At 36.7% G+C, this 23,047-nt stretch overlaps 1 protein-coding gene and 1 non-coding gene across 3 annotated transcripts in view; both read right to left on the bottom strand.

Annotated features, from left to right (window-relative positions):
• LOC105272307 (uncharacterized) overlaps positions 1-19,587 on the bottom strand; it is a 78,461-nt gene extending 58,874 nt beyond the window's left edge. The window contains exons 1-2 of one of the 2 annotated variants that reach the window (XM_011314380.1): positions 19,419-19,587; positions 19,103-19,332 (exon numbers count right to left, since the gene is read on the bottom strand). In XM_011314380.1, coding sequence (XP_011312682.1) covers positions 19,103-19,143 — 41 coding nt within the window. In that variant the 5' untranslated portion in view covers positions 19,144-19,332; positions 19,419-19,587. Of the gene's footprint in view, positions 1-19,102 lie in introns of both variants that reach the window. The other variant, XM_011314379.1, reaches the window with a different exon arrangement.
• A 2,561-nt stretch (positions 19,588-22,148) lies between these two features.
• TRNAV-UAC (transfer RNA valine (anticodon UAC)) lies at positions 22,149-22,221 on the bottom strand. The gene has a single exon. It is a non-coding gene; the product is annotated as a tRNA-Val (tRNA).
• Between the last annotated feature and the right edge of the window lie 826 nt (positions 22,222-23,047).

Below are 23,047 nucleotides of genomic sequence, written 5' to 3'. Positions count from 1 at the left end.
GCACGTTTAGTTTCGCATCCTATCCTATCTCAAAGGGGGATGGACATTCATATCGAATCGAATGGGAACTCTCGATAGTTGAAGCTTAAAATGTGTCACACCCATTCCTCACTGTTCATTGATCACGACTTATATACATTTCCACCACTCATACTTCATCTTCCATTGGCGTGTATGTGCTGTCCTGTACGATATTTCTCATGGAGCATACACATAATATCATTTATCTGAATTTACTTCTAGATTTTTCAAAATTTGTAATGCCTGAAAAGTTGAGAGTCTGACTCATCAGTAATAATAAACAGCAAATTTCATATGAATGTGTTGTGTTTAAATATTCTTGCTGACTAAAATCTTACAAATTAATAATCTGTGGCAAAAGACACATTGGCACGCGCGCGTAACCGCGTGTTTGTTCTCTAGTAATAAAAAAAATAGTATAAATTGAAAGACGGAAGAAAATTTGGATTACGTTCATGAATTAATGGTTCTGCCTTCAAAGCACAACAGAATTATCCATGTGCTACGATTATGTGCTGTGATAACAAGGTCTATATAATACAATTGGCTGAGAGTGGAACATGACAACAGGAGCGCCATGGTGTTACGATAAAGAATGGCCAGCCCGCCCACCGGCAAATATATTAGAGATTAGGTTCGAGAAAGGATAACGCTCAATCAGCCATCTTGCTTTATTACGTACAATTATTTTCCGTGATTGTTGAGGAGACGGGTTCTTTCCAAATTAAAATCTTGACCCTGTCCAGCTACGCTAGTTTTCATTAGGATCTATCCCGTTAATGATTGAATGATTTGTCGCTTTGAGAATGATCTGATGTTGTTTCCAATGACCTGATGGATAAAGAAGCCAGAAACTGTGGATATGGCTAGAAAAAACAAGACAAATTCAAGATTTATTTGCATCCCGATCAAATGATGCAAAACGAACTTCCATGTCACGGAATGAATCCATGAAATCGATTAATAAAAAAAGAATGGTAAGGTCAAAATTTTCTGGGATCTATCTCATTAAGGAATACAATTTCTCACATTTAGGGCTTTTGAAAAAAAAACTGAATGATCATTATGGCAAACAGAAAAAATATATCGGAAATTTGGAAATAGTGAATATTGAAGAACAAATATCTTATTTGGATTGGTTAACATCACACTTAATTTCTCTAAAACTGTCAAAAATATTGGATTTATAAATGGAAATTTTGCAAACCCCCACCCTACATCTTCAAAATATACTGATGATCCACTTTAAAAAATGTTCGTTTAGTCATGTTCGACTATTTCATTCAGTAATCGTCAACTAATTTCATAGGACTAACTAGTCCGTCACGTTTATTGGCTTTAATTCACTTATGATTGTAAAGAATTGCTTTTCAATGGATAAACTATGTCTTTATGCTCATAATTAATTGGATTTGCAAAATTTTAAATTTTCTTCTCCAACTCCCAAAGGATTTCGTATCGCATACCATCGGGTTTTCTACATTTACGTTAACCAGTATTTGATGAGTGTACGTTTGTTCACCTTAATTAATAATTTTTTCCTTGCTATTCAACTATAAGAGCCCGTGATCGTCTGAAAATTATGGTGGGATCATCATTAACTCTGTTTCGCCGAGTTCCACATTCACTTGTTAATTTTCATTAATTTCTCCTCATATTACCATCTCAACCACAAATATTCTCCAATATGCATTTTCCCCTCCTCTTCTTGCACAGTTGCTCTTAATTTATGATTTAATTAAAACCGTTTCATTTACCGTAGTTTGACTTTATAGGGGTATTCAGTCGAGTTCATTAACAAAGCAAGATTCGTGATATTATGCAGTTTTGTATCCAGTAAAACCATTGTACCTCTCAATTAGGAAATTTTTTGGTGCGAGTGCTCTAAATTCAACGGGCCCGGATACAAATACATGTGTATACAGTAATAGTTCTACCGTGATATTTCCTGTCTTGATAGCAGGAAGCTCGATTCTCGAGGCTGACTATGTGTTACAGTAAGATTGTATCTTTGCACCCACTTGATGCATCCGTTATACAAGTGAATAAGAGGATGGATACTCCGAGACAACGCATACTTAATATTCATGCAGAAGTTAATTTGCATAAAGACAAACGTAGAATAGCGTTCATGGATGTACTTAGCAGGTAAAATTCATCCCTGAGCCCAGAATAAAAAATAGTCTCGAATATACTACATTTCATTTTTTAAACAAGTATACTAAATTAGTGAAAAAATATCCGATGTAAATACACTAGTAGCTCTTCAAATATACAGATGTATCGATTTCTACTTTCATGTTTTGTTTCACTATTCAATTTTTTATCCTGTCTGACAGTAGAAGAACCATAATTAAAAAAATACCACAACGCTTTTGAAATTATCTTTTAAAACATGAAAAATAAATTTCCAGTAAAGATAAATGTGTGGATGGTTTATTGAGACGCATGGGATCAGCAGGAGAAAAAACCAGAAATTGGAGAGAAACTTCATTTCGAAAACTCCTAATATGGTACACCAACTTTACTCGTAGGCGCTACTTTATAGTTTCTCATAACTTTTCCTGCTATTGATCCAACAGTTCACATACATAGAATTTCTATTTTTTGTTAACAACATTCCGAAATCTCTATATTTAAGTTAATTTTGTGGAGGCATTGCATGGTTTAAAAATTTCTTGTAAATCCAATCAGAATGTCATCTGAATTCTCAATTATGTGAATTCGAATTGAAGTTCAATTTAAAACTTGCACTAAATTTCTCACTTAATCCGTAAATTAATAAACATATTTTTTTTCCTGTTAAATAATAATTGACTTTTACACTGAACACTTCAAAAGATTGAAAATTCCTAATCTTCCGAAAATTCTGACCTTCACCGATTTTTTCCGTAATTTCATGTGCAAAAGGTGGTTAAGAAAAATCTTATGGAATTTTTATGGATCTTTCAGCGTTGGATAATTTTTTTTTGAATTTTCAGTGATATTTTTTTTTTTTCTTAATCGTACCAAGAAAGTCCTTCCAGATCTTTCCCATTTATACAATATGGCGAAAAATCCCAGTAGCAAAACAATAAATATTTGATGAATCTGGAAATATATGGAAAATTTGAAAGAGTGAATGTTGAATCTGATGAAAACCCCGATAAGAGGAATTAATCGATTACACTGAGAGAAATATTCAATAAAAATTACGTGTATTTTCCGTAATTCTGGAGCGAAATGTAGTTGTCGGAAATTTTACGGAACTGTCACGTAATTTTTATCTAAAGTCACGGAATTTTTCCGTGGTGTTCCGTAATTTTTATCTGAATTATCGGTGAAAAATAACGATACCGTCACTTAAATTTTTCGAATCAACTGCGTAATCGGTAAGTGAACTGAAAGTTCCATAATTTTTACTAAATATTTCTCTCCGTGTATGTCCCGAAGAAAGACATTAGTGTGGTGACCTCCGAGTAATGTTCACTAGCATTCGTCACATACCCACTATTAAATATATACGCGAAAGACTCTTGAATAAAACGCCTCGAGGTGTGGCGCAAGAAGTTCCTCAACCACTATATATTCTGTTGAGGAACCGGCTTGTTAATGTGTTTTTTTTTACGCGGTCGTTCATGAACGACTAGTCCCGCTGACGTTTGCATCAGCAGGGTCAAGAGTAAGGACAAAAAAATACCGGGCATACCCACTTGCATGAGCCCCATTCTCATTTTTTTCATTCTCTTGTCAGCCAAAGCCAAGCAGCCCCTAGGGCAATTACCTGCATATGACCGGTATGACTTTCGTCACACACTTTGTCGTAAAAGCAAAAATTCCACTTTATTACGCGATATTAAAGTTTTTATTCGACTCTTTACCGCAGTCAGACTGAAGAACTTGATTTTTCGAGAGTTACTCTTCCCTCTTAAATGTCTACGTTTATCATAAATTTTTTAATTTAAACAAATTAGTTGAGTAAATATTTTGATATTTATTGAGACACTAAACGCGCCAGAAAGTGAAGAGGGTGAGTTCACAGGCACCGACGGATAATTATAAAATGAGTTCTCTTTCCGGTGAATTATCGGTTAAATCGCATTTGTTTTGTGAAGTCAATGAAATCAGACTTTAAAAAGTGGGAAATGAAATGTACAGAAAAAAGGGGGCCACCTGATGCTACCATGACGACGCGTCGACGATTTAATTATGCGGGGTTGCCCTCCTTGCTTTTCTCTCTTTCTCCTCCTATTTTTCCTTCACTGTCTGCCATATGCACATGCTGTCTGTTTTTTCACATGCACTTGAGAGACTTTCACCAATGGCGTCGACTCAGACGTCTCGTGTAAACCAAGAAGCTAACCGTGATTCTCTGTTGTAATTATCACGTCGTTGCCAATGGGGAAGCACGAAATGCATATCACAGAGATTTATGGTGTGTTTGTTTGTATATGACATACAGAGCTCTCATTTCCCCCTCTTTACTCCCTCTTTCATGGTAACCGATTCGCGAAAGTTCAGCTACGCTGAACATTTAGGATGCCTGTGCATCTTCGGCGCACTGAAAATTTTATGAATTTTCTATTCGTCTGGTTTTCAGGTCCAAGTGCGTCAGTTTATGAGAATCAAAGAACAAGCAATAGAGTAACAGAATCTTTTCAAATTTCAAACGGCCTGAATTTGATTTCTCAAAACCTCGATTTTTTTTTGCATTTTCTAGAGTCTATATACTTAGGAATGACAAAGTTAAATTATTTCATCTGACAAATAATATAATATATTATATATTATTTGATCGTGTTTATCTTAGAAGTTGATTGAACTAAATAAAAAAAATATAAATACCCCATTCAAGGAAATGACGTAAGTCCTTACAAGTTTTTGTAGAGTTCCCTCGAAAAACATTCATCAGCTCTTAATGTATCAGTCGATACATGAAAGAAAAAATTGAATTATTCAAAATTTGTTTTTTTTTTCTTGTGAGGGCCATTACTCTCTGAACTCTGTAACATGTGTAATGTTACCCCGCCGTTTTCACCAAATTATCAACAATTAGTGTGAAGCTTACATGCACCCACGTGCGAAAAATGTATTCAATTTTAACGAGTCTTTAACTGTCTCCTCTCAGCTGAAAAAGGGACAACGAAATGAAAAAAAAATTTGAATTCTAAGATCGAAATCCCCAGTGCGTGAACACATGGTGAAGCTCTTTATCCAGCTGGTGTAGTTACCACACGCCAAGCGTGACTTTCATCTCTCTTTTTATGTAATTTTTTTTTCTTCTTACTCTTCACCTCCACTTTTATATCTTTCCTCTTTTCCTCCAGGTTCGCCCTCCCTAAGCGCTACGAAAACCAGTCTGAGAACACGACCGAGAGCTTTGAAAGAATGGCACTTGGTACAAAGAGTTCCGCGTGTGCCACCTTAAGGCATACCTATACATATGCTAAATTTTTAAAACGCATATACACTCCCCTATTTTCTCTTATTCCTTTTACCAGAAAATATTATATTTGGGTTCATTTCTGTAGGCAAGCGGCTTATTTGCCTATTCTTTTATTCCTCCCCAACTTTTCTCATACCTCTGCTCAATTTTCTTTCATATCTTCATGTAATGTTGGAAAACTTTTTTTATTTGAAGCAACAGAAGCTAGGAATAATCAAGCGAATTGCGGTGAAAATGGTGCCTTTGATAAATTACTGAGATTTCTAACCGCGACACGAGAAAAGACCGAGTAATTCTACGAAAACTTTACTGAAATAATAAAACCCTTTAAAAAAGGCAAGTATTATAAATAATGAGGGTACAAACAGCAGGACAAGTCGTCAGAGTGTGAAAATTCCGATTAACGAGGCTCTCTTCCTACCCGTCCTATGTTGGTTGAGTTTTTAGATGGTAGGGATGCCTTCCTGCATAAGGTATGCGCATCTTCGTCTTTTGGGGCGTCGTACAGTCTATTCCGGGTTTACTAGGAAACCAACTATCACCGAGGGCACCCGGCCGCACGCACCGCTGATTATAAATACTCCAACGCCGTAGGCATACACCAACTTTTTGGATCTTACTCATCTTGTGTCATCCTAATTGTCAAATTCAAGGAAGACGTTCCAAGAGAATTAAATGGCTAAAATGACTATGATCATCCCGAGTGGTAATGATGTGAGGCGATCCTGAGGTTTGATCAGGACTTCTTCTGGCGGTAGTCAGGTTAAACTGATCCGACAGAACTTGATGAGAAACTCATCAGTCTTCCATTTACGCAACCTGATCCGTAGTACTCTGATCGGGTTCTGATCAGATTAACCTGACCTGAAGTTGATCTGTCCCCCAGTTATTATGCTGATCAAGTTCGGATTAGGTGGACTTAAACTGAATTATTTCATTCTGATTAATTCATTGAAAAAATTTAATTGAAAGTAAATAAAATTTTATTTGAGTTGTTTTTCATTTGTTAAAGTGAACCAGTATATGAACCCTAATACACATGGTATATGCAAAACAGAGTTCAGGAGAGATGTTGCTGTGGCAACCTATAGTAAAAGGGTTGTGGACCGACCCTAAATGCTCATTCTTTCCAATATCGTTGAGTAAACCCTATTGTGAACCATGCGCATTTTCAGGTCCTCAGTAATATTTATTGAACTTCGGGGAAGTTCACAATGTATGGAGACTGATACAGAACTTTTTATTATTTCAATTTTTTCTGCACGGAAATATCTGGGATACGAGGACCAAACATCGAGATCATTAGAAGAACCTGAGCGTTCGAAAACTATTCAACTTGAGTGATTAATGACCTGGTTTAGATAATAAAATAGCCTCTGTTTGTCATTCATTCTGTCAATCAACACATGAAGGTACAGATTTTTTTTCAGCAAAAACTCAACCAATGTCTAGTCACACCTTAGTCATAACCTAGTCACACTCCAATTGAGTTGAATCACAGGGAAGAACCAATAAGGCACCGTAATAAAGTTAAAGGTCCGACAATAGAATATATCTCCATGTAATCTACGTCTGCTATAAAATCGAGGAAAGATCTTGAAGCAAAATTTACCTCCGTAATTTCTATCGAAGGTTGTATGATCATCGATCCTCCGGTCTTCTCCAGAGTATAGAGAATACATTCTGCGTTGACCTACTTGAGCATGATATTTCATATACTACGGGAGATTGTTGGATTATCACCATCATAAATTTAGCACTGATAGCTCAGATTACATATAACTATACCACTTGCAGTTTCCTTATTATTCCTTATTATGAAAGTAGAAACACAAAAATGAAGTTCGCCCGAGTCGAAATATCTCGAAACGTGTAGGGCTAATTCCTCATTGGTCAACTCGAACCGCCAAATTCAAATTCGGCGCACGGAGTGCGCAGTAGGTCTCGTATATATAAATAGAATAAAAATGATGAAAATGAAAATTATGCGACTTTTGTTTTTCTACTTGCTACATTCTTTTCTAAGTATAAACACTGTCTATTAATTTTCCGCAATCCTATTACGTTAGTTATTACATGCAACCACTTTTTTTTTATTTATGCAGTTGTGCAATCCCGGGCCGAAGACCCTGAACGGATATCCATGGAATCTTGCTTATTAGAAAATTCTATTGTATTTGAAAAACATGTTACCAACTGCATTCACAATATCTAAGTTACCATCAAGCAATAGAAATGTGTAAACAATCCAGGTCGCCTATTAGGTAATCGTTTCTCTGTTTTCATAATGTCACCAGCTGCTTGTGTGAAGCAGCAAGAAGTTAATGCTCCCTCTTCACATTGATTTCCACGAAGTCTTGACCCTCATGTGTGTGCAATGCCCGCTACAAAAAGCCGTTCATTTCCGTTAAGGCGACCAACAACACATTAAGCTTAGAAAAAAAAAAAAACGAGATTCACAATCAGCACCACAGAAACAGAAAATGAATAAAGAACTTTCATATAGTTGTGGTTTTCATCAAATAAATGCTCACAAGAACCTTTCGATAAAGAAATACCTGAGAAATTGTCCAATAATTTCGTTTTTATAAATGGAATTTTTGCAAGTTCCCTATTGATTGACGGAGGACAGTGTCAACAGTATTCTGATACACCAGCAGAAGGGAGGTGACATTTTTTTATGGTTCGAAGACCGCAGACAGAGAGTCTGCCAACTCGAGAGAATGGATAGCTGTACATATTCGTTACAGCAGTGTAACAGAACAAGATAGAGAAAAGGAGAAACGCAGGATGGCAGGCAAAGGTGAAAGTATTAAACGGAGAAGGACAATGGAAAGAAGGCGGACGAGAGTCTGGTTGAGGATGGCTCAACGCCCGACTCAATGGGATTGGTTCCAATTCACATTTGCTGAGGATAGCCAACTAACATGTGAGGGGTTGGCCAAGACGTAACGAAGAAGATACAGCAGAAAACACTGCGAAACCACCATCACCCTTCTGTCGAGAAGCTGAGAAGAAATAGTCCACAAGAGACGATGAAGAGGATAAGAGGATGAAGAGGCCAAAAAAAGAAGAATAATCGGCTGGTGCGATTGCTACGCAGCTCACGAAGAAACCAGGGGACGCCGACCTGTCTGCCAAGGCACGACTGTTCCGGGCTGTACATCGGGTGCGGCCTTCGAACCTCATCTACCATCCTACCATATACCACCACATTTGTATTCAGTAGATTCACCTCTTATTCTCGCAATTAAATAATCATTCGAGTCATCCAAATATTTTTCTGAAAATTAGTCTAACTAAAACTACAATAGTCGAATGGTTAGTATAGGGAAATACAACGAAATTCCTCAATTATTTTATTTCCCTCGTTTTCATTTTGAGAATTTCTTCCACTCTAGATGTTTATGGACGTGTGAGGTAGTGATAGGAGGGCCTTTTATGTCTATTTGGATTTTAAGACCCACTAAAAGTATTAATTCCCTGTTACCTTTTAACTTGTTTCGAAATATATTGAAAGTCTTAAAAAACTTAGTATCTCTCTGTGATAGAAGAGGTGTGAGGACTTTTCCGTGAATAGCGGATAACTGTAACTCAACTCTACGTGTTTTTAGTGAAGTTATTCTGGTCCATTTCCATAAATCCAATAGTTCGAGGGTCAGGTGGATATGGCGAAAGTCGCGTGTTCAATTCCGGGCTAATACGTCATTTTTTCTAACACGTCTAATTGCGCAGTGTCATTTATCGAGCGAAAGTCTTTCCTAAAAAAAATAATGGTACCCGATCAACGGTTTTTCCTTCCCGGATGGTGGAATTAATCATGAAAACTCGAAGAGATCCACGAATTGAAAGGAAATTGTTTTAACTAGCCTTGAGAATGCTGTTCAAGCTGTTCTCCAAATAATAATAAAATTAGATAATCGATGTCCTTCAATACACAACCTCTGAAGTCATGTTGTTGAATTATCTCTAGCATCAGGCACGATATCGTAGAGTATATTGACTCTCTGATGCCACCAAGACCAACTCGTAGACTGTAATATTCAACTTGCGGTTAGTAAGAGGACATCAATTATCGATCCCACTGATCCTGGCCTGGGCTTGTGGCTGTATCGATAAGGCAAATGAGATCGTGGTTGACCATGGATCATCTTCGCATACACGTACGGATCTGAGTCTTCCTAAAGAGAACTTCCCCTCAGCCTCCCAACTATCCTCTAATTGGATGGATGCCGCAATTTATATCGAGATAACCCTCAACCTCCAAACGGTGATGAATAACAGAGGCTTATACCACTGTATCGCTCAACTCCGACAACATATACACCGATAATAACTAACCTGTATCGTTGTTTATACAGGAAAATCTCTGGTTCAACATCGAGCTGTTGCATATCCACAATATTCTCCACCCCTGAGTTATAAAATACCAGCATTTATCTGGCCACAATATAAAATTTCCTTAGCTCCTATAATTAATTCCCAGCCCCAAGTAGAAAATTTCAAGGTTTTCCAAAAATGGCAATAAAGTAATTAAAGCTCGACCGTCATTTAGATCCCCCAAACTCCACAAACCTATATTGCTTTCGAAACATCTGCTGTTTTCCAAACACCCCCAATCCTTAAATCCTGCCATTTTCTATATCTTGATGTCCTTAGAAGAAACTATCCAAAATTTGTTCCAAAACTCCTTTGTAACATGGAACGTCTCCCAGATTCAAAATCTGAGTATCACAATAATGTTTTGTTACTCCGATATAGATTTATCTACAAATTTTGAGTGAAATTTTGTTGATAAGGACTTTAGACCGAAAACACACGGTATAATGATGTTCGGTGCACGGGAGGATGACTGGCTGCTATAGACACGTACGTCCGATGGAAAATTTTGGCATTCCAATGCAACCGAGTGAAGCGGTCACGTTTCCTATTGTCCAGCCAGTCCCGATGAATCATACTAATTCTCTGACGTTGTATTAGTCGACTGGGTATCTTCATGTCAACACGCAAATCCATTATCCTTCCGTGCGTGACATGACTGTTGTTCAGAAACATTGATCATTTTACCAATATGTGGCAATATGCGGGAATTCTCCATTGCTCTTTTGAATGTAGCAAATCACTTCTATTGCCTTGATGACATACTGCGAGAGTGGTGAATCAAAAAGCAGTTCCTCGAGAATCGAACTTTTCCGGATTCATATCAACTTCCATACAGTCGAATTGTCACTCAAAATGCTGTGAAATTTTGATCACCTTTATGAATACTTCATGTTCTCATGCAATTCCATTGCTACCGATAAATTTTACGATGTGTGTTGGACATTGGTGGAAATTCTCATCCAATACAGCCGAACATAATTATAACATTGGCATCGTGGAAGGCAGAAAAATTACATACTACGCGGATTTTATAATATCTACCTATCAGTAGAAACGAGACACAATCGGCAGACGAACTTATCATTCCCGGGGTTTCCATCATAATACCTGAAAACAATTACTCAGTTTCACCATCGATTTCAGCAATGACCACACACGCTGTAAAATCCTCAAATATTTGATTTGATTAGAATTTTTTTTTATTTCGATGAAATACGTTCCCAAAATATTTTTCCGCCGCGATAGCATAAATTACTATTTCAAGATTATTAAAGTGAAAATATTGTACCTCCGCCTGCTCTATAATTCCCTGAGGGAATAAAAATATAGAGAGGTTTATTAGATATAGAACCCTTTATTCAATTCCGAAGCTAGTGCACCACCATATGACAAAGTCTGTTGAAATTCGCATTGAAATCATTTAGATTCCTTGATATCCTCGTAGTTATCGAAGTCGCGTGAAGTCCTTTTTAATGTCGCGTCGAAGTTATTCGAAATCAATTGGAAGAATCGCAGCGAATGGAGACCCCTACTTGCATACAGCCCATTGACATCGCCGTGTCCTATTATGCCCATCTGTCACACTGTCTGCACACAATACATTCATATAGTTTTTCCTAAAATCCCCTATTTACTTGGTTCTTCCGATCTCTATATCGCGATCAAACAATACAATATAAAAACGATTTCTCTTCAATTTGTGTTAGAAATTTCAAATTTTTTTACTCGAACTTCAAGTGAAAATTTCTCACAGTGTTGCAATCAAATGATAGTTTGTAAAATCTATTTTTTTCAGTCAGTTATAGCATATGGCAAGAATAAAACTCCTGGATGACCAGCAGTTCTCTGTAACTACAGACACCATCTGTATAAAATATTGTAGGTGGGCGTGGTTAAATACAGCGGGATACCTCGAATTTTCTTCGCCTTTACGAAAACTAGAATTGATGTTCTCTTCTGATGGTAGGTGAGAGTCGGTGCCCATACTTCAAAAGTGGTATAATACAAAAAAGAAAGGAGCAGAAGAACCGCCACACAATGAAGAAATAGAAAAGGTAGACTTACACGGGATCAACAGATTATTTACCTCGATGACTTTTAGATGTGTAAAAAAATCTAACGCTTTGGAAATAAAAAAAAAACATGTCGAAGTTGGAATCATAAAATTCCCATGTTATCCCTATGTTCGAAGATACAAAGACCGACGTAATGTGGCATGAAAGAGTGTGTGAAACGAACGAAGAAGGCTTATATACTACTTCACGTGTTTAGGCCCTAAATCATACCAAAGGCACTGATGACCAATGACTATGGATTGGAATGGAATAATTTTTCCAACTTTCTGGGTGTATATCAAATCTTAACGTCATCAAACTGTCATGGAGGATTTAAAAACGTAAACGCCGGAAACCAATAAAGATATTTAATGCTTTTATTAAGGGGCACACAGAATGTGATTGTCTAAGAAGATGATTTTTGGGAATTTTTTTCAAGAAAAGTACTGCATCAAAGAGTTTCACATTTATATTATTATAGATATATTTGTACATAAATAACGCATACATTATTAATTATATTGGATTATGGGATTCAAAATAAAGAACACCTTGACTTGTATTTTCATTTATATCATTTATTCTTTGGAAATAATTTTTGACTTCATTTTAACCAAGAGGTACGTTGTTCTACGGATACACCGAGAAAAAAAATTTCTTTACCCAAGAATATTTACTAACCACAAGAAAATATATTTGGCATTAGTAAGTCTTATGGAAGTATTTACACAGTGATCGCCAGATTTACTTGTGGGAAGAAAATATTCTTGGCAGAAATAATTTTTTTTCTCAGTGTACTGAAGAAAGACTGAACTTACAACTGCTTGGGCCTTATTTTAGGACCTTTAGGGCAGTAATTTCTACCTCCTGAAAGGGGTTTTTCTCGGCAATATTCGGTATTGACTTTTCCCCGTTTCTTATTCGAGGGCATCACTGTAATAAAACCATGGAACGCCTTTTCAGATACGAAAATATAAAAACTAAAAAAGAAAGAGTTAACTTTGTACTTGAGGAAATCCGCAAAAATCCAACAAATTATTTGAACAAAAAAATTTTTGTAACAGCAGGTCCCGAACTATTCTATATCTCCTAAAAAAAAAGAGTTCTTCCATTGCCGCGGCGGTAAAAAGTATGACCTATGTAATGACCAAGAATTGTGAAAAAAAAATCTGATGTTTTTTGGGATCCCAAAATTATAATTCTCATACAATGGAAAAACTGGAGGATCATTGTATAGATAAATGTGCATAAAATATGGAAAATGAAAATCAAACAAAACGAATGATTTATACTAAATAAATAATGGTAAATTAAAAAATGTAGTTTTGAGAAAAATGCGTTTAAAGACAAAATGGTTGATTTAATTGTTGTGTATATTAATGTTAATGTGAGCCTGCAGTTGAAAAACTATTTGCGATATGCACTTGACACTTTAGCATGTCATTTCTATCGATATTTTTGCATATTTCGATATAAATTATCGAAATATGCAAAAAAATCGAGTTTTTCAAATACACACTATAGGTATACCCCTTAAAGTGTATAGGAAGAACCTGTTACTGCTAAGAATTGAAAACACAAATGGGTTTAGTCGCCATCCCTCATAATATTCATAATTGCCTCATCAATAACTGTTAGTCGTACATTCATGCATAACTGGCAAGTAAATTAAATGGTTATTTATTACGCAGATCCTCTTGCATCAGAATGCACTTCAGTCTTGAGGAGAACCTGGATGATGATCCGAAACCGTCAGAAAATTATGCAAATTTTAACTTTAAGTTATCTTTAATGAATTGATTCACATTAATTTTTTCAAAATTTTCACTTACGTTTTACTTAATTTTCACTTACGGAATTTAATAGCACGGACTAACTTTTGCCTCCGATTCACTATCCAGTTCCTCCTTAAGATAACCCAGTAAGGGAGGGGAAAACGGAGAGGCTGGCGGTTAAGAGACATCAGGTTTGTCTCCATTACCATAATTAATCCATGCTTATAAAAGCCAATGTAGTATGAGGGCTACCAGGAGGGCTAGTAGTTACACGAGGGTGCACTTGATATTAAATTCAGGTTATCCGACCTTTGGGATGAATTGCGATGTACAGATCTCATACGGGAGGGGTAATGGGATGAAGGGGGCTCTCTTTTCTGGCTCTCCCTTGCACGAATTGCATTAAAGAGAAAGGTAGATAGGCATAGCTATTGACTGATGAGGTCTTACGGGTAGAATTTATGTTCTGGAAGTAACAATGACGAATGATTTTGACGGATAAATAGAGTAGAAAAGAAGAGAAGAGGACTAATTGTGCCCGCATAAGAATTTAATTCGTGTGCAGTGAATTGTCCAAGTGCGCAGATATAGATTGGAGGTTTAAAACGAAACATCTACCCAAAAGCGGGGGTGTGCATTCGCAGTGGTGGTAGTAGGTCAGTGGTACAAAGACGTCTCCTCTGTATCTGTAGTGATGGGTAACTGGGTAAGGTTAGATTCCCTGCGCGGTGGATTCTCCGTCCCTAATCGATAATGTTACCTCGGTAACATGGAAAAAGTGAAACTAGACTCAGGAAGGAACATTGAGTACTGGTTCCATAGCCCCCGTTTCTATTTCATCTATAAATGAATTTAGTGAGTTCGATTTGTACATGAAGATATTCGACTTGATTCTTGGGAAAATATAAGGTCTCGCATGAGACTGCAGAAATTGCAGAGTTGGGACTTAACCAACCGCGAACTTTTGCAATTGTGCTCAGGGCGGTGGAGAATCTCATCATCCATAGTACCTTCTCCATGGATGGGTATCAAGTGACACCTCAGAGAAATATAACAAGTCTGAAATATTTTATCCAAGTAAAACCGTCTCATGATTTCTTATGACAAAATTTGGAGAGAATCTGTTACCTCTGGTTCCATCATTCTTCCTGTTGGATTTGAAACAGTATCTCAAAATGGAAATTTCGCTCCCACGACTGCGTAACCGATATTATGGTATTTCCTTTCTGGAGCATCCCTCTTTGGTCAGAGTATACGACAGAACAGCTTTTGAAAATGGTTTGACTATATAAGGGACAGTCTCCCCTATTCAGCTGAAGTGCAATTGTTTCACATAGAAATTAACCGGAAGTGATACTCTGAGTTACCCACATCCTGATGTGCTGTAGAGAGATATCGAAAATCATTGATTGGCAATTTCGTTTTTCTTGGAGTACAATCTGGCGACAGAACGGACTATTAGTGCAGTTGGATTGGTACTCCAATGGTTCATTTACAGCCTTTAACCATTTTCCCTTTGTCCAGACAATTGTGAGATAAGACTAGAGGACGTTGGTTCGCGTTTAAGGTCATCCATGCGTATAGTTCTGCATGAATCTGCACGTGTGTGTTCCATTCCAGGGTCTGCACTTCACAAATTATTCACTTTGAAAACCCACCAAGTTGTGTGTCACACAAACTCAGCATCGTCTGAGGGTTTCCGGACCCGTCTGGATTCTGCTTGCAATCCCACGAGCGTTTGCGTACCCCGTCATGCTCTGTGCTCACTCAATTCAATGTGGAATAATCAAAAGAGTTAAAAATTTTGTAAAATTACAACAGCGTACTCTGTGAAAGATCAAATAGAGATGTAATGATTTTATTTTTTTGAGATTTTGTCATGAATTTATGAAAAATAAAGCATGAAAATGACGTAACTAATTGGTATTGGAAATTCAAAAGTTGATGGAAAAATCATACAGAATTGTAAATTTTATAGCAATTGATATATTCTTACATTTTGGGAACAATAACACTAAATGAAATTTAGGGGGAAAAAATCATGAAATTTCAGTTTTTACTGACAATTTCCTGGAATCTGATGCCAACCAATCATCTTACAGTATTCGGGGTCACATGGCACATTTCAATCTGATAATTTCTCTGTAGCCTATCAATTGTAGACACAAGTAATATGTCTAGATATCGTGAATTAACTTGTACGAATGATTTCTGCAGGTATATTGACAAAACAAAACGTAAAAATTTGCAGTTTTTTTTTAATGTGTTGCGCAAAACGTCGGCTGTAACATAAGAACAGTAATTTACTTGTTTTTCTAACAGTGTAATCAATAAACCAATAGACAATGACCAGTTCTAGAAGGTAATCGACTCTGAATTATTGGAAATATTATCCACATCAGCGTTCGAAGATTTCGTCACTGAATATTTCTATCAAATGAATAAAAATGAAGTTAGTCTATGTAAAATCAATTTCAAAGAAAATAACGGATTCAACGAGAAAGTTTCAAATAATTTCATTGATGAATGAGAATATGAGGGAGTGGAAAATAACACAAATACTGATTACTTTGAAAAACCTGTAAAGAATATGACCTTTACGGTAAAATGAATACATGAAATCAATGTTCAAACTCTATACTCAAAATTTGCCCTTATTGTATTGATTCAGTGACCATACAAAGCCCCATTAATCTAATTTTCTTCGTTGATCAAGAGAACGACTTTCTTACTGTTAATCGTTCATCACTCCACATGTGGTGGTCTCACAACACATGTGGAGTGATGTGGAGCGCTGAAAGGAATTTCAATTTGGTATATTGCGTATATTAATAGAAGGGTATAATGGCTCTTGATTATCATTGTGCCGTAAGATACCCAGACAGCTTGGCATAGTTGCTGATAATGTTGATTATGCTTTAACAGGCATCTGCTTAACTATTTTTTTTAGACACATTCAAATTTCTATGATATTCTATGGTATTTTCGAAATATTATGTTATGTTCGAAATATTATGTTATGTACTTATACTTTGCAGAGTGGCTTTCCATTATTTTCTTTGTTTCCCATTAAATTTAAACATGTGATTTGTAACGGTCGCTTCATAAAAATCACTGAATTTTTCCGTCAGCAGGTCGGATCTCATACAAGTACTGCTTGTATATAAACACACACACACTTATCAACCAGAAAGCTCACATGAGACTCCATAGAACGATTCAAATGAATGTTCAAAAAGTGGTAACCCGTTTTTTTTTCGATAATGATTTTCACGAGCGATTTTTCAGGAGCAAGTTCGAAATACTGGAGGTATTTTGAGCTTTTATGACGGAGTCACTTTGACTAAATTTTTCGGTTATTTTATTTTGACCTGGTTTTTCTGCAGATGTTTTTTTAATAAATTTTTTTAACGTATTTGTACTGGAATACCAATCCTTGAAAGTATAATATAACTTTCGATTGTCATACAACGGGACTTTTCTGAGTTCTGTTATTCGCCAGGTGAGTCATGTTCAATTTTTGGATTTTCACTATTTAAATTAAATCAACCGCGATTTACCATATAAACATGTAAAATCATGTACGAATGGATTTAAAGTTGCCCGCTGCTCGCTTTTTTTTTCTAAGATAATTATTTGTCCTCATACAAATTTTTCCCATATTTTATGATCTGGTATTATTTTTTCTCCTTATTTAACATTGCAGAGAAAGAGGCAGCAAACTGGAATATTTTATAGCTGAAAATAAAAAAACTCCAGTGAGTTCTTATACAGCTGAGACCTGGTACATCGATTCCTGCCTTTTCGAAAAAAAAAAAAAATATCTAAAAGAAATAAAGGAGTTATTTACACCGAAATTCCGCGAGTATTTTACAATTACATTTGCACAACATCCACAAAATGGTTGCCTATTGTGAAATAAACCGTTTAAAATATATTACAACGATTGCTCTATTGATTAAATCCGCAAACAGTTCGATTCTTGGGTGAACCGTGTGTGACAGTTTGATATTCTCCTATATTTCCTCCTGCATTTCTTAACGACAACTAAACACATACTATTCTGATACTCAAGATCACCCTTCTTTGTCGTTTTTGTTGGTTTCACAGCATTGTACTTTGCCTTAGGCGGTACGAAAAGAACTGATGTGTACACATGAGCAGGGATTTGCTACTATCATCCTTCTAGTCTCGGGCTCATTAAAATCCCTTTTTGTTGTTTGCCTCGCTGGTTCAATATATTTGGATTTTATTTCGGTAACAATTTGTAGTATCTTTTGCATTAAAAATTTTTTTTTTTCAATTATAAGAGGTCGAATGGATCAAAGCGAAGATATTAACGTTAATTTTCTCCAAAAAATGTCGAAATTAATCAAATCGTTTATCGCAACAAATTTAATCATTACTCAGATATTATTTGGAGTCAAGTAATTCGACTTTGATGCATTTAATTGTTGTTCAGTATCGGCCTTATAACAACACGCGCTAGAGGCGGCTTGTTATTCAATTATGATAATGATAAATCACTACATTAATACATTATAAATAATTTTTGTATCAACATCTGGTAGAGACAGAAAGCTTTTTCGTTCGATGAGCGAATTGCAGGTTTAATCATAATAAGCGTATTTATATACTAACGCAGCGACTGCGCAACGCGTTGTTATTGTATAGAAATACATAGTACGCATATACGTCGGCGAAATATAAAAGAATATGCTACACCTCTCAAGTGCATGCGCGAAAAATAATTCACAATGAAATTAAATCTGTAGCACGTATAACGTGTGCAATTTGATTTTTCTGGTCCGGAAATTATCAATATTCAACAGGACAATTATCTCGCTGTTACCTGGTGCTACGTTCATTGGGTTCAGAACGCGTATTCACATGAATGGAACCACCGTGAGAATCTATGTCCTCATACTGTAGAGATAAAGTCGGTTAGAAGGGATACAAGCCTGTCTAAACTTAGACATCACCTCGGCAGTGTCACATTGATTCTTAATTCAATAACTCCGAGTAGAAAATACGTAGGCGACGAAGTAACGTCGTATAAAAAATTTGACTTTACTCTCGGTATTTCATTTAATTCCTTTCTCAGTGTTCAACAATTCACCAAACGTGGCACAATAATAAATGCATCACGTTTCAGTTTTTTTTTAAAAACGTAATTGATTGAACAGTGAGAATGATCGAATGCGATTTGAAATCACAGCGAACGCAGTTGTTATATATCAAAAACATTGAATGCGGGTATGGATCAATACCGTTATAGAACGCGTATATTTTATAAACATGAATGTAAGTCACAGGATCAATTGCATGAAGTGACGACCAAGTGTGCTCACGATATTGTCATCAGGACTTTTATTCAAAAATCAAATTGGCGAAATTAAAAAATTAATCAACGATTAGTCAATGACTATCTCGATAGTTCTTACCTTTTTGAAGGCTTCCAGCGCCGCTTCAGAACTCCTAGCATGAAGACTAAAACACCGAGGTATATAAGACCAGGATACCACTGGAACTTAAGTTCCGAGAGATAAATTTTTCACCAAACGAACCACCAAAGACAATCACTAGCTGGTCCACCACCTGGAGGAGCAGGTCAAGCACGAGCACTCCCGCCGGGCCTTCTCAGATGTTCCCTTCAAATTTTTGCTTCAATCCTCTATTCATAATCACATTGAGTAATTGGTATTAATTACCGTACTTGATGGAAAAATTGCCTCAATTGAGTCAAGTTCCATCACTTACTCCATTTATGTTCTAAATACTATTGAAACGCTTTGATTTTGAGATAGTGACCTGCCGCCCTTTCACATCATTACAAATCAAAATCGTGGATGCACTGCTGTAATGTAAATTTCATCTATAGGAATTTTACCGACACCGGGTAGAAATGAGACGAGCTTGCGGACTGCTTGCCGAGCTCAAACTAAAAGCAAAGACAGAGACGGCAGACACACGAGGTTCTTCCCCGTTCCGGCTGGTTCGAGTCGACTTTGGTTCGCTGGCAATCTCCCACTCCACTTCACACAAACTCAGTACCGTAACCAGTAGACGTCCTGGCCCCTTTTATTTTTTCCATCAATGCAGTAGCGGTATAGTATTTTCACCTATAATGCCATGACAGCTTCCAAATTATTGGATATTTCCCGATAGGTCCGTTGTAGACAAATGGACGTGTTAAATTTTCTAGGTTGATTTTTCTTACAGAATAGAAAAGATTCTGATTTCTAACCATTTTTGCATCATTTTTATTACTAATCATCGCTGAAAACTGATGTAGCCTGAGGTTTCCCAATTCTCCTAATTCACATAATTGGATCTGAGAAACGCAAACTTTCCCCATACTGTCTCTGTGGTCTTTTTTTTTTTTTTTTTATTGCTTATTTTACATCGCTTCGAGTCGGAGGAGACTATATGGTGATTGATCAAGACTTTTTTGAACCTGGTTAGATCTTACCAATCTACCCGGCCAGGAATTGAACCTGGAACCTATTCGTTGTGAGGCAACGGCCTTAACCACTACGCCAGGCCACCGGGCCTGTCTCTGTAGTCAAGGTTCTTCTTTTTGTCGTGTAAATTGTAACCCTTGATGGAATTATATTGTCTCGTGGATACTAATGCAAATCAGTTCTCTGGATTTTCGTCACAATTGAATTATGTAATGGACACAAAACATTCAGTCGGAGAGGTCACGTCCCTATCATCAGACCGAATGAGAAATCTGTGACGAATCTTCTTAGGTCTCTCGTGGCTGATTCATACATACACACGTGCGTGCGTACATGCATACAGGTGATTGTCTATTGCCAAAGGTCATGCCGAAAACTCTGGAGGAAAATTGAAGTCCCCTACTATCTCCGCAGATCGACGTTCATTAGTTCCTGTAACCTGGGCTGCATAAGATCCAGTTGGTGCCTTTTAACTGCGTAATTTAATAGTCATCGAGCCTGTATAACCTTAACCTAATCCTTCTATCAGTGCATGACCTTGCATAGTTTCACCTAAGACAGAGAGAGTCCTATGTGCGCAACTTAACTACTGTGTGGTAGCGCCACCAATTGAGTTGAATTCATTTTTTTTCTCTCTTACCCCCTTTTCTTTCTATTTCGATACATCGACGTAGAAAAGTTAAATTTTTTCATTACCCAGGACTGAGTGCACCTCTTTCTCTCTCTGTATAATCGTACTCCTCTCATTTGGTCTTACGGGATGCACGGAAATTCGGCAGCATTAGTTGGCGTATGCGCAAGAGGGCGATGCAAGCAAGCCACGATCGATTTTTTCATATTTTATCCAAGTGCACATGCAGGCCAATGTAAATTGCCGAAACGAGTGAAAGATTGAACTCATGTAACATCTGAAACCAATTTGCTTTCATCATTCAGACTGCGTATCCTAAATGTAATCAAACATATGATCACTTATGCTGATTTTTTCAATCATATAACGTCAGTCAATATAATTGGACTATTCGACGTCACCAGTTGGACCAATAGCGGTTTGAACTAATGATTTTTCAAATTCCGTTTTCGGCCAATCAGAGAGCACCATTCTCGGTCACGTGGTTTGCTTCAATTTGATAATCTCTTCAATTTTGATTTCGATCAATCAAATTGCAGTCTTCGGGGTTACGTGACGCATTTTAATCTGATAATTGGTGAATATCCTCATCCTTTCCTCTTTCCTCATCCCTCATTTTTCTTCAATTTTCAGTATTATTTCTGCATATTTAGATGCTATGGTGCATCTCATTATTGATCGGAAATATTTTCAACTCGAGAATAAGTCACATGAATGGATATTATGATGCCACTTACCTTCACCGCTCTTTGCTTTACCCGGACAAACGACGTGGACGTGGCAGTGTGTCAGGTCTTCAGACAACACATGTTAACATATATAATTAGACATCGGATGACAAAGAGATGAGGTGATGAGGCACAGGTCAGATACCCCCACTAACACCATCGCACTGACTTCCGTTTCCGCGACGTTTTTTCGTTGTAAATCAAGAATAGCGCACTTTGGTTGCATTCCGCTCTTATGCAAGTAGACGAAGGGTATTCTTGTCAGAGTACTTGACCTATCTCTCCACAGATTTACCTTAGCGATTCTCCCGCAAACCCTTCATAAAGATTTTTTTTTCACAGTACGACGGAGAACAGGACGGAGAAGAATTCAGTTGCCATCAGCCCAAGAGGACCCCCATCAAATGAATCATAACGAAAGACAATGTCGATGACCGCGGCAACCAGTCTGCGGTGAAACAAGCTCTCATTAATATCAGAGAGAAGTTTATTAACAGCATGTAATGTGGAATGTTGATGGCGGAAGCCGTATTAATTGTTGGGTATTATTTTATTTTGTTTCTCATGTTCTAATATTGCATTATTAATTACTGCTTCATAAACTTTACTATATATAATCAGTTGTCAGTTATTACGAGAATACTCCACGCTAAATATTACAAAAAAATGGTTCCGGCCGGGATCGAACTGGCGACCTTCTGCGTGTAAAGCAGACGTGATAACCGCTACACCACGGAACCACATGGCCGGTTTTTTCATGGGAATAGTTTTAATTGTCCTTAATTTATGAAGATTCACAAATTGGCTGATTGAATCGTCTAATATACTTTTTAACATGCTATAGTGGAATATAGCTAAACTAAACAATTGAGAAAAACATTTGCTAAGACATCGACATTTAGTAATGTGGGAATCCTCTATATTGCTCTTTTGTCGACTGTTGGATGAGTGGGGAAGTAATAAATAATAAATAATGTATAATAAATTTGTTAAGCTCAAATATAATTACCATTTTCCTATAAAATATGATAATAAATGACAGAAGCGGTAATTTTACCTCTCATCTTTCAATAATCTGATATCATATTGGGTGAGTAAGAATTATTTATAGATGTGTCTCATTTCGACTTGTTTCGATCGATTCTAATTCAGTTTTACATAATCTCACAATTTTTTTACTGAAAAATTTATTTTTCAGTAAAAAACAGAGACAAACTCTCTTTTTTCACCCATCGACAATTACGTCTTCCGTGATTGTATTAGTATTTGAATGTACCACCAAGCGTCTCAATTATGAGGTGATCAAGCGGTAAACTATCTTAACTGCCAGATGGACTGAAATTTAACGGTTGGAAACTTTCCATCAGTCGATGTATCGATTGCTGATATAACCATGTAGATTTCTGATTGAAAATTGTTCATGTTACGTTTTCTTCGCAATTACAAAAGGTTCATACCATTATACATAATTTTCAAGAAAGTTTAGAAAATGGTTGATTGCGAAGCGTTTCTTCGGAAATAAAAATACAAGACAACAATTGAAAAAGGATTCTCCATCGATCTCAA

Source organism: Fopius arisanus, unplaced genomic scaffold (genome assembly GCF_000806365.1).
Source record: "Fopius arisanus strain USDA-PBARC FA_bdor unplaced genomic scaffold, ASM80636v1 scaffold00159, whole genome shotgun sequence".
NCBI lineage: Eukaryota > Metazoa > Arthropoda > Insecta > Hymenoptera > Braconidae > Fopius > Fopius arisanus.
Note: the sequence above shows the minus strand (reverse complement) of the source record. Positions and strands in the feature narration are given on the sequence as shown.